The 12,959-nt window shown below is 41.8% G+C and overlaps 1 protein-coding gene across 1 annotated transcript; it reads right to left on the minus strand.

Moving 5' to 3' along the window:
* Positions 1 to 6,622: 6,622 nt before the first annotated feature.
* Positions 6,623 to 10,454, minus strand: s1pr3a (sphingosine-1-phosphate receptor 3a). Its single transcript, XM_074668278.1, has 2 exons — positions 10,200 to 10,454; positions 6,623 to 9,431 (listed from the first exon to the last, which is right to left on the minus strand). The coding sequence occupies exon 2, from the start codon at positions 9,274 to 9,276 to the stop codon at positions 8,083 to 8,085; it is 1,194 nt and encodes a 397-aa protein (XP_074524379.1). The 5' UTR covers positions 9,277 to 9,431; positions 10,200 to 10,454; the 3' UTR covers positions 6,623 to 8,082.
* Positions 10,455 to 12,959: the final 2,505 nt, after the last annotated feature.

Here is a 12,959-nt window from a genome sequence, read left to right on the forward strand (position 1 = left end):
TTTATTGATAGACTCTCAGATTGAACAGACCACTGCAGAATAACTGGTGACTGTGGGTTGAAATCAACATCATCACAAACAGTTTAGCCCCCATGTTATACAGTGATACAGCCCGAGCTAAAGGCTAATTAGCCTTTAGCTTGGGCTGTATCACTCCAGTTCAGCTTCTTCTGACCCTTTTGTCTGACAGTTATGCTCCAGTTTCCCCAGTTACTACAAAATGAGTCACAGAAATCGGTTCTCAGCAGAGAAAAACACAGATTTCTGTGTTTTATCTCTTCTCACTGGTAAACTTTGTCAGCCGGTGTTTTCATAGACCTGAGACCTTGACGTGCCGTAAATCAATCCGGTCCTGGACAATCCAACCTGAAAGCTAATAAGTAACAATTTAAAATAACCTGTAACCAGCAACATTGGTGCTGATAATCACAATTTAAAGTGTGGGTTACAATCAGGCATATATCTAAAAGGTAGACTTTTTCAAGATCACTTTCAAACTCCTCACAGCCACTTTAAGCCCCTGTGAGGACTTTCTCAGTGATCTTGAAAAACTTTCACTTCTAGATATATTTTGCATCATAATGCATAACTTAAAAAAAGATTATTGGCACCAAAATAGGTTATTTAGAATTGCTTTGTCTCTGTCCCCCTGTCAGGGTCATCCAGGACCAGAATAATTTACAGCACATTGAACTCTTTAATGACAACATTGTGCCAGCTAAAAAGGTTAAACATTTATAAGAAAGATCTGTGATCTGTGATCAGAGTCTGTTGAATTTATTTTGTAGTAAAAGCGGATACTGGAGCTGGGCTGTCAAAAAGAAAAAGGGACAAAGAGCAGAAGGAAGCTGAACAGGAGAGTGATAGACCACGTGGTCTTATGAAGTCTTTGAGTTTTGGTGTAATGGTCATTTATGTCCTCATGTGCCAAGTTTTTTTTTTCAGAATCTCACAGTGTGCCAGACACAAATTCTTCACAACTGGATAAAACAGGACTCCTTTTCCAGGGTTTTGTTGTGTCCATCATCTTCGGCATTCACGTGCAAGTTGTGATGTAATCTGTCTTTAAATTCGGCCTTTGGAGGCTGCAGCCCCTGAATTGGGACAGCTTCTGATTCAAGCCCTTCTGATTCAAGCCCACATGCAGCACTTATACTGCAGTGGTCTGTTGAGAGTCTATCAATAAAATGAAGAGTGAGGTTACATTTGCTTTGCTTGGTTAGGTTGTAGTAAATGAGCACTGGTAGGTCATAACCAGGATTGGCTACAAATGTTACAGACATGTCTCAGAGCACCGAGCTGTGAGTAGAGTCTCATCCTCGTGACTGTGGCTACTGCTCATGGGAAACAGAGTCTTTATGCCTTAAAAACTAGCCTTTTTAGATAAACTAACAGCCCCTTCAAAGAAATATGCTTTTTAGACTAAAAAGATTTTTGTACCAGACTGTGAGCATGTTTACTTTTTGCTGTGAAGGCTTTTTGAAAGTGTGTGTATGTGGTTTTCAGTGTTTTTAAAACTTACCCCTAGTTGTAGTCCTTCAGCACTGGCTTTAACTCTTGCAACCATTGACAGCTGATTACAACAATCCTGTAGTTTGATTAACATTCACAAGCTAATTTTCTAACTTTAGTCATAATTTTTCTATTACTGCAGCTTCACAGAAGAGTGTGCTGTTTTTGGCAGGTGGTTGTTTGCTGCAAGGTGTTCATCTGGAATCTAACAGCACAGACAAGGACTGAACAGGAGGTGTTACTTCTTTCCTTGTTATCAGACTGATCCAGTGTTAGCTGGAATCTACTTCCTAAACACAGTGTTAGATTTATTGTTTCCAGGGTGCCTCATTTGTTGAATAGTTATTCTGGACATTTACATTTTTAAACTGAAGAATTAAAGGGAAAATTCACAGTGGTTGATTTGCGATTCTAAAACTGTCCTCAGACAATAAAAAAAAAAGATGACAATATTCTGAGATTTAAATAAGATATCTGTATCTTTGGAGACACTGTGGGTATAATCTTTGTTCTGTCAGATGGATATGTTAATCAACATTAAGAAAAGATTGGAGAACATTTTGCAGCTCTGCAAAGCACAAAGAGATTAAAATATCCCAGAGAGGATTTTTTTGTTGTAGCTTCAGACGGAAGAAAATAGAATGGCGTAGCTGAGATGTTAAAACGACTGTCAGATCAAAATGTTCTTTGTTACTGTTTTGTTGTGCCTGCTGAAACTCCACTGGAGTCGAGACTTGATCAGCTCTAGAGAGGAGAATTAACAGCAGTGATCTGCTGACAGGGACACTGAGAAGAGTGCCCACCAGTCCAAGACTCAGTCGGCTCCTTCAGATATCCTCTAAAGAAGTGACCTTCCTTCCAGCTGCTCCCCGGATAAAGCCCTCTGATCTCAGGGAGCTTATCACCAAACTCTGCTTGGGTCTTGATTCTCTTTGTTGCTTGTGTAATTACACCGTATTGAATCAGAGAGCTGAGGAGGGGAAGGTAGGGGAGCAGGATCATTACACACCACTGCAAAACAACTCAGCTGTAGGGGAGAGAACGGCTTCAGCTGTGGGGGCCCGGCCTCAAATTGGACCTCTCACTGTTCTTTGCCTGGCCTCCCCTCCACCTCCAAGCAGCTTCAAAAAGGGACTCGAGAATGACAGAAGTGTTTCACACTGGCTCATTCAGGGTGCTTGGACCAGATGGAGCCTTTGTTCTTTCTCTCAAACACACATGATTGCCCACACACATTTTTCTGAACAACATGGCCAATATGCAAACTCACACACACACATGCATGCTCTCCTCCTCCCCACACAGCAGCATAAAGCCAGGATCATGATGACAGGGGGTGGTGTGATTCTCTTGTCCTCTGTCGTGTTCACATTAGTCATATGCAAATAGGCATTGTGCACAGAGAATGACACAAATCCAGCGTGTCTAAATCCTCAAAGAGAGCCGGTGACGGCTATTTAGTTAACATGATTTATTAAGGTGTTTGACCCAGTTAGCGCAAGCCATTAAACTCTGTTTGTTTCAGGTGTTTGGAGAAATGGAATCTGTCGGAGCTGGAATTTGGGCTCTGAAAATGAATATGAATTTATGCATGTTGGTTAAACATGTTTGGGCTGAGATTTGGACAGAAATTGGAATGAAGAAGGCTAAAACCAAACAGGATGAAGGTGAGAAATTTAAAAAAATGCTCAGCATTTTGCCTCTCAGTACATATCAATATTATGACATATTTACTGTTTTTACAACCACAAGTAGAATTAAACACACAAATTTTTGATTCTAGGTAGTTATATCTAACGCTGTAACCATTGGATCTGCACATCTACATCTGTGACCTCTTGACCTCTTTGGTTAGTTTTTTTTCTGCAGAGGTTTTTTGTTTGTTTTTTTTTGTTTTACCAGTCCTACCCATTTTTTTCTTCTATCTAGGGTAGAGAGATCCAAATTTCAGAACAAGATTTTTTTTTTTACCTTATCATCTCCTGAAATGTCTCCTTATTACATAAAAGTATTTTTATTTTTTGGATAGAGACAGAGAGCTTTCGAATTACATATAAAAAATTTTACGTATAAAACTTGATGTTTATTTTAGTTCAAAGGATGTTATATTAAGCTATCACTGACTCCATCAAAAGCTTTGGATAAATTAATAAATACACTAGTTATGAATTCTCTCTGTCTAAAGCCACTTGATTGGCTCATTAAGGCCCAGTTTACACAACAACATTTCACGCAGTGGAAAAAAAAACTGCGTTTACACGGTAACGCAGAGTGACTGAAAACGCTGTAGTAAGCATGCCAGGCCTGTAGGTGGTGCTATAACTGTCTTGTCCAGAAGCCGCTTTTGGTAGATCTCCACAGAAGTACAGTTGGGCCGATCATCTGGTGTATTGGGGAACAAGAAGTTAAAAAGTGGAGCAACAGATGCACATTTTGTATGAAGACAGTCAGCAGATACAGCGGATTGAGCAACACAAGCATGACACGGTAGTTTACAACAATTGTAACAACGGTACTGTTGTCCTATTGTATGAGCTCGCGCGAGGCGGAGTGTGACGTCATCGTTTCCACTGAAAACGCTAGCTTACTGTTAACACGGCAACGGTGTCCACAGCGTTTCAGAAAAATCCCACTCTGAAGTCCGTTTACAAAAGTTTGTGTTTTAGGTCGACTGAAACACCGTTTCTGTGCAAGCCTGAGGTAAACCAAGGCCACAGAGGTAGAATGCTTTTCATTAAAGATCATATAAATTAGAAGCTTTTTGACATCATACTGGGTTTAGTATTTGAATAAAGTACTGTCAACTGTAATTTAAAGAGTCAGGATGAAAAAATAGATTAGATTGTTTTTCTGCTTTTTACCTGCATCTAATACGACTGCTCAGATGGAGTCAAGAAATGTGGGAAGAGAATAAGGACATGACATACGCCACTGAGCTGCCACTGTTCACCTCCAGCACAGGTATCGCTTGAGCTCATCAAAATCCTGACCCTGGTGTCTCATCATCCTCCAGCAGCATGGCCAAGAAAAACTGCTCATCATTAGCTGGACAGCCATGCAATTAAATCTCTGCCTGTTGTCTCACAGGTCAACAACACATCTTGCTATCTGTCTTTTTAGCCCTCCCTTGTTTATAGATTGTGGAGCTAGTGGTGGTTTAAAATCAAGCCTTGGCTGTTTGGATGGAGAGGCTCAGCCTCGGTCTGATGAGCAAGCGTGAGCTGCACCTGGGTCACTTCTGTTTGCAGTGCCAGGCTCTCTGGCAACTAGCAGCTATTTTTTCGAGTTTTTATTGAAAAACAGTTTATCTGCTAATTTCAGGATTCACTGAAGCTGATTAAACTTGGCCTTTTTTTGTTTGATATCTTCACAGTTTGTGTTTACCGTTTAATGTTGCCTTGAATATCAGTCTTATTCTCTGTGAAGTTAACCTGAGGACGGTGCTCTCTTGAATGTGCACACATGGCAGTACCAGGCACCACTAATCCTCTTTATTATTATTTTATTACTTATAGAAGGTAAAATATTCTGTATGGGATTGTATCATTTCCAATAGCAACAAGGTTTTAACCACGATTTATTGAAGACTGTTGTTAAATCTCTGTTAGTTAGCTGTGAGCCCCTCTCAAGAGTTTTTTCTTTTGTTTGCATTAACAGCAGCTCAATATACCCGAACAATTTGGTGAAAGACGGTGTGTGACTTGAGGATGGTAACAACTTTGACAAGAAATGTGGGCTTAATGTTTTAGCATTTTTTATATTCAATGTGACATAAGGTAATGCTGTTACCAAACTGAACCAGGAAAGAGCGTCGAAGCATTTCTGATGGGAAGCAGTCAGTGACCTTTAAGCTGGAAACGCTTAGCTGGAACCGTCCCCCCTGTCTTCCTCCATCAGATGTGCTGTTGCGAGGCAGGGACATATCCTTTAGCTGAGGTGAGTATGAAATGCCAGGCTGTCAGTTTCTGTCTGCTCTGTGCTGTGCAACGTGGTATAAACACCAAACTGTGCTGCAATCAGGCCACCTGTCTGCTCAAGTTAAGATAACCTTTTACTGCTGCAACTAAAACAACCAAAGATCTAGATGCTGATTACTGTGATTAACAAAAAAAGAAAAAAAAAAAATCACTTTGGCTTGTAGTGTTGTACTTGAGTAACCAAGTCTTGGAGTCCTTGTTGAGAATGGATGAGTGTTGTCAAAATGAAGTCAGTGCTCAAGTCAAGGTCAGAGTCTGAGTCAATTTCAAGTTACGAGACCTAAAAATCCAAATCATATCATGAATCCTGAATTTGATAATACTTTCTTGTAGTATTAGATTCCACAACACTTAAATGCAAGCAACCCTCCCATCTCATTTCAGGGTCAGGAATTGTTTTTAAGCTCATACTGTAAATGTTAATGGTGTTACTATATTGGGAACACATTTAAGCGATATCACAAAAGGAAACTTAAAAAAAAAACCCTGTATCCTTAAAGTTTAGTTTTCCTTTGGAAAATATCAAGTAATCTGGGCGAGGTCACAGCCACTTCTGGAAAACTTATACAATAACCGGACACATCTCATGCAGTATGGTTTTTATGACCTCATACCTGACCTGACCGAGCTTGAAACCCCTGGTTAAAATAAATATCAAGAGTTTGTCTGCATTATTCATCACAGGCTGACCCAGGTCTACCTGTGAACAGGGATATGAGACCATCAATCAAACCTCCCATTAGGACATCAAAAGAGTGCAGTGGGTTACGATTCATGACATTTCTCTGCTCCTGTCTGAATAGCAAAAGATAATCTGACAAATCACAGAGTTTCAACATAAATATATTCACTGCTGAAACTTTAAAGTGAACCTTGAGTATAATAGAAGGATCTGCACCTACGTTTACGTCTCAAATGGTGCAAAGGATGCACAGAAAATCCCTGTTGTGTTTCCTATATGCGCACCGTGATGATTTATGCAGAGGAGCCATGAAGAGACTGAACATGGGTGGTATAAAATGGATTTGAGAGCAGGCAAGTTATTGATTTGACAGAAAAACATGACAAGAGTGAATCTTTCATATAAGGGAATAGGATTTTATTGTATTTGCTATATAATGGCATCAGGCACTGCACCACCCTAGGCAGAAATGTAATTTACAGTCTACCACCATTAAATAATTCACATCCAACACTCCTATTCACTAGTGGTTAGCTGACGTGTGAGTGGTTTCTAGATATGCTGATGAGAGGAAAAAGTGTCCGTGACTGTAGTTATTACACACGTTAATTGATCTCACAGAGCAGCTGATGCCGACAGAGCAGAGCTGAGACCACATGTGAAAGATGAATCCATTCCCAGTATGAACAGCTTCACCTTCAGGACAATCTTTACGCTCTTTCCCACTGGGAGTGGAAAGAATCAAATGATAAAAATGTTTTTTTTCCTCCCCCATTATTCAGTCACCTAAAAGATTGTTTTTCTGATGTGTAATGAGTATCACAGCCCCTAGAGGCCGCTAGTCTAAACAACAAATAGAAATAAATGGTTTATTTTCTCTCACAGTGCATCTTCGATTGCATCAAAATTAAAATTCAGTCCCAGTACCAAAGCGTTTTATGCACACAATCTATATCAAATAATATATACCAAAAGTATCAAGATTGCAAATGTTTTCATCCATCCATCCATTTTCTATACCGCTTATCCTGTTACAGGGTCGCGGGTGGCTGGAGCCTATCCCAGCAATCATTGGGCGAGAGGCAGGGTACACCCTGGACTGGTCGCCAGTCAATCGCAGGGCTGACACATAGACAGACAACCATGCACGCACACACTCACACCTAGGGACAATTTGGTGTGACCAATTAACCTGGTAAGCATGTTTTTGGACTGTGGGAGGAAGCCGGAGTACCCGGAGAGAACCCACGCATGCACGGGGAGAACATGCAAACTCCACACAGAAAGACCAACCGGCCGAGGTGGGGATTTGAACCGGTGACCTTCTTGCTGTGAGGCTGCAGCGCTAACCGTTGCACCACCGTGCAGCCCGCAAATGTTTTCACAGAAAATAAATACTTTATGAAATCATTTTGTGGTGGGAGATACAGGTGTTTCAAGAGTACTTGCACACAGCACATGCAAAAAAAGTGCCCAAATTTTATCTTTCAGCTCCTAATGACAAAATAAAAAAATATATAAATGCAAAGACAAAACACTGTTTGTTAAACTCAGCTGTTGTGAAAGCAGGATTCACAGATATGGGTTAAGCCAGGAGATTAAATTTGGGGTTTGGTTTGGCCTTGGCCTAGAAACTGTCCTGTTGTATTTTAAAGGTTAAAACATTCACTTTATTCATTGCTTAAGGCACATAACGTGTCAGTTACTCTGGTGTTGTGAGAAATAGTGGCTTCAGTTTTCTGGTTGTACTTTTTCTGGCATTCTTCATGAGGTTTAAATATTAAAGTCATTCCTTCTTTGTGTCCTTGCTGCTCCGGTCGTTGTGCATCAACAAAAAGTGGCAGACAGCTGTAGTGTTTCTATTTTATGTTCATTTCTGTTGTTTGTAAGGCCTCTTTAAGGTGCTTTGTATCAGAACTTGCTGAGGGGAGGCAGAGCCCCCGCCTTGACCAGCACAGCAGACAGCAGGTCTGCAGGTCCTGAGGGGTGGGCCACAGCAGTCGCTGATGGATCTCCATGCTTGCTGTCAGAGTTCACTGGACCCCTTCCCCTATTCAGCGTGGACTTCCCCATCCCACTGCCCCCTCCCATACCCAGGCTGGTCTTGCTGTTCTCTGCTGTGGGGATTGCAGTGCCCAGGTGAGGGTTTCCCACCACAGGAGTCCCCGTGGACTCCATGCTGGTCTGACGGCAGCACAGCAGCCGAAAGAACGCTGCCCTCATCTCCCTGCTGGACAGAGTGTATATGAGAGGGTTGAGGGCAGAATTTAGCACTGCCAGGGCGATGAACCAGTCCACCTGATAGAGCACTGGGCATCTATCTGGACTACACCCCACATCCAGCAGCAGCAGGAGGAAGAGGGGGGTCCAGCACATGACGAACACTCCGAGGACGATAACCACAGTCCTCAGCAGAGCTAGTGAGCGCTCTGAAGGCCGGCTGCTCACCCTGCGGCCGCTGGAGGTCACCAGGCGGTAGATCCTGATGTAGAGGATGATGATGGCCACCAGCAGGGCACTGAAGACACTGATGCAGAAAGCGATATAGCTCTTAGCGTAGAGTGGGAGCACTGTGGAGCAGGAGGCCCGGTTATTGAGGCAGTTCCAGCCCAGGCTGGGCAAAGCACTGAGCAACACTGATACAAGCCAGCAGGCTGCCAGTAGTCCAAGAAGTCTCCCCCGACCTGCTGTCTCACAGGGACGCAAACGCACCATTGTCATGTGCCTCTCAATACCAATAGCAAGGAGGCTAAATGTGGATGCACTAAGGGCCACAAACATACTCCCCTCTCTGGCCAGCCACTGCACGGGGGTCAGGTAAAAGGTGGTAGTTCCTGAGGTGAAAATGTTAACCACATAGGCCACACCAGCCAGCAGGTCTGACAGGGCTAGGTTCCCGATCAGAAAGTACATGCGACTGTGGAAGCGCTTGTTCCTCCAGAGAGCGAGCAGCACTGTGACGTTCTCCAGAACGATCAGCACACAGATGAGGAGCAGCACAGCCGTCTTACAGGCCCCGCTGCTTCGAGGGCGGTCCCACTTTCCTGAGTGGTTATAGTGGCTGACAATGACAATGTTCATCCCCTCTTCGAATACGTTCCCCATCCTGCCTGGCCTGCCCTCTTGTTTGGCCTTCCTGGGTTACACAGCAGAGGGCGCCACAGCACTGGACACAGCAGCGGGAGGCAGGGCTGCTCAACCCTGTGAGGTCACCACTGGCATCTTAGAGCCTCTTCAGAGACCTATAGATCATAGGAGACCTGGGAGAGAATGAAGAAATCCTGATCAAAACAGCACAAAGCAAAATTAAACCATTTCAACTGTATAGGCTGAAAATGAGCAAAGTATGAAAACTATGGAATCTTTAGATTTTACATGTGATCTTGTTTCAAGAGCAATAAAACTAAGAACATACATTAGTAAGTTTCAAAACTTTCCTGATGTCCTGGCAAAGAAAGTAGGAGTCACTTAGAGCTTGAATAATGGATGGCATCTTATGAAAAAATGTAGTGAAATCTCTAAAACAAGAAGAGCTGTCTATGGGTAGGGGACTTATTTAATTTAATTTATTGTCTGCTTACAAGTTCCGTGTGTTCATAAATCTTTTGCCACAAATATTTGCATTTCAGCAGGTACATATGTATGATTTTGACCCGCACATCAACACAGACGTCCAAAGTTTCACTCTAATCCTTAAATTATGTCGTCGTTTTCTGTAAATTCAATGTTAAGCTTCACAAATACGCTCAAGTTATTTATTTATCTATTCATTCTATTTGGATAAAAACTAAAAATAACCAAATTGGCCACTTTTCTCGCCTTGAGACCAACTTTTGTAACTTTATAACTCTATTTGAATGTCAGCCAGACCCTCACTCATGGAATTCAAAGCATTTTCCTGTTTTGGGAAGACTGATCGAGCTTTAATGGGAAATAATTTCGACACCAACTTGCCGCGGTGCACGAAACGCACAATGTCCTCACACTTTGTTTCTGCTTAACACAACAGCTGTGATAACTTAAAGTACCTGTTAGGAGTGTCTGGTCTGATCGGAACATCCTGGTGCTGCGCTGAGGCTCGTAGGACTCTGAAGATGTTTCTTTTCCTTCTGCGTAACGTTGTGTATGAAAATGACCATCAATCAGTTCTCCACGCCTAAAAACAAACGTCCATGTGTGGTATTCACCTGGTAAAAAGTTTCCACTCTGTGGACTATTTTTCCTCCAAACCTCCGCTGCGTGTAGTATCATGAACTCTGCTGCGTCCTCCCCAAACTGTGACTCTTTCCAGCTCCCCAGTGCGTCCCGCTCTCACCCACACACTCACCCCTCCCTCCCGGCCTCTCAGTCACTCAATGGGGCGGGTCGTCCCTCACCTTCCGTTTAATTTTTTTTTTTTACCATAAATAATGAGTCAGGAGCTAAATCTACACGTCTCTCACTGCTTGACCCAAACCACTGTACAGATTTGTCTGTGCATAATCATGAGCTTTCTTTGCCTATTTGATAGTGAAGTAAGTACTGGTTTAACTGACCTGATTTGGTTCACTTTGGTGTGTTTTCTGTACTCTCAAGTGTTTTGTTTTTGTTTTCATGGGGACAGAGAGCAAGGACTGTGTTAGACAGCAACACCTAATTTGTCTGTGTCATAAAATTGCAGCACTTGTCCCAACATAGTTTTTGCCTTGAGGCCCTAAGTGCTCCCTGGAGTTGTGTCACTCCTTTCAGACGGTCCCAAATCGACTCTTGTCCTTTTTTTTTTTTTAACACTGGTTGACTTTCTTGCATTTCTTAATGTAAGTGACGCAACTTTCAAGAGTCAAAATCATCTAAAGATTCTAACCGAATCCTACCAGGAGAAAATTAAGATTTGTCAACATATCTCAGTTCTGACCTTTCTGATCAAACAAACATGCATGCTTAGCTGCCTTTCTTGATTATTTATTTTACTTATTTATTTGAGAGAACAAGAAGTTCAAACATTTATGTTTCTGTGATTTGATGACTCATTATTTTCAAATAAAAGACAACCAGGTCCCAGTTTACTCCCTCAGAGTGTGAGATAGGTCAGACCTCTCCCTTCAGAGCCAACTGGATCTGATGGGAAATGAAGAGCCATGCTTCCCTTCTCCTTTTATGAACTACTGAAGTGTTATTCTACTAGAAACATGTCACTGATAAGAAGAGATTGAGTGTCTGGACTCTACAGTAAATGATGTCATGTGCGACACCATAGAGTTTAATGTCCTGAACCGAAACACCACACTTTAAGGGTTCAGTCATTGCGCAAGATCCAGCTGCAAGATTAAAAAGCAGCCAATAGTTTACACCATATTCTGGCAGATCCTCTGCAGATGCTGGTAGCTCTTCACCAGTCACTCGATCAGTTTGTGGGTCCCCTCTGTGTTGTGCCATCAGTTTGCCACTGAACATTTTCTGTCTTTATCAAAAATGGAAATGCAAAAAAAGGTGTAAATGGTTAAATAAATCTATCCATTTCTTTTGTTCATATTTCATGTATGTTAAAAGTATGGCTGCTTGGTAATGGCGCCAGTGGCTAGCCTATTAGCACAGCCAGTCAGAGTAATCGTGAGCTCCCTTCATAACTTCCTTTTTCTTTAAGAAACTAGAAAAGCACTCAGAGAGCGCAGACCTCTGTCAAACGTATTGTGATTGTCACCAACACTTTAGTCCTACTTTAATGTTATACTCCCTTTCAGCAGACTGTCTGCTACCATTTGGTGTTAGTTGCAGGTTTGTACGATAATTTGTTTCCTGACAGTGTTGAAAATTATGATGACCCAGTGCATATTTCATATTCTGGGTCTTAGGATCCAGGGTATTGCCAGGATCTGGATCATACTTGAACATCTGTCAGAAATTATCCTGACCTTGTCTTGTATTGTTTTGCAAAGCAATCCAACCATTTATCCTGAAGTTATATACACAAATGGTGAAAACAGCCCTATCTCACAATGATCAAGAGTCCTTTAAATAGATCCTGGATCTAGGCGGTGATCTAAATCACCTCCAAACTTTAATCACTTCTTCCTTATCCCATTTTGAACATTTCCTGAAAATTTCATCAAGAGCCATTCAGTACATTTTGAGTTATGTTGCTCACAGACAAACAAACAGACAAACTCTCTCTCAACTTGGAGTTGGATGTCTTTCTTTGGCCTGTTTACTTTTGACATAAGTGCAATCCTACATGTAATAACACCATGTAGAATTGTATTTAATTTGCTTTCCATTTCAGTGACTGATTATGGTTAAATCCCTCTCATGTCATAAGAAGCAGACAACCATACAATTGATACGGATGTACAAGAGTACGATTCCTTTTTCAGCATCTTTTATAGCCTTTACATAATCAAGAAAGAAAAAATGTATTGTGGTGTACAGGTGGCAAACCAGAGGTGACCAACAAACAGAGAAACTCTGACATTTGGCATGGATACTTTGTGGTATATGGTTTGCCACTTTTTCATATTGCTGTCTGTTTAATCAACTTTAGCAGCAACAGCAGTGTGAACAAAGACATAAAGAAGTTTAACTATTTTAAAAAGTTGATGACCAAATGCAGCAGTAATTTCCTGATGATACCACTTTATTTTTTCCACAGCATGACGTGCATCTGAAACCTCTCTCTTCAACTCTAAAAGTCTTTCCCCTTTTCCCTTGTGAGCTGACTATGCATTGTGTCTAGAACAGAACCCATGTTCCAATCCAATTCCCAGAAACCCATTACTCCAACTGCGGGATGGTGCAATGGCTTGAACCAAAGA

Source organism: Halichoeres trimaculatus, unplaced genomic scaffold (assembly GCF_033239565.1).
Source record: "Halichoeres trimaculatus isolate MK-OKI-2021-1 unplaced genomic scaffold, fHalTri1.1 fHalTri1_scaffold_4, whole genome shotgun sequence".
NCBI classification, from domain to species: domain Eukaryota; kingdom Metazoa; phylum Chordata; class Actinopteri; order Labriformes; family Labridae; genus Halichoeres; species Halichoeres trimaculatus.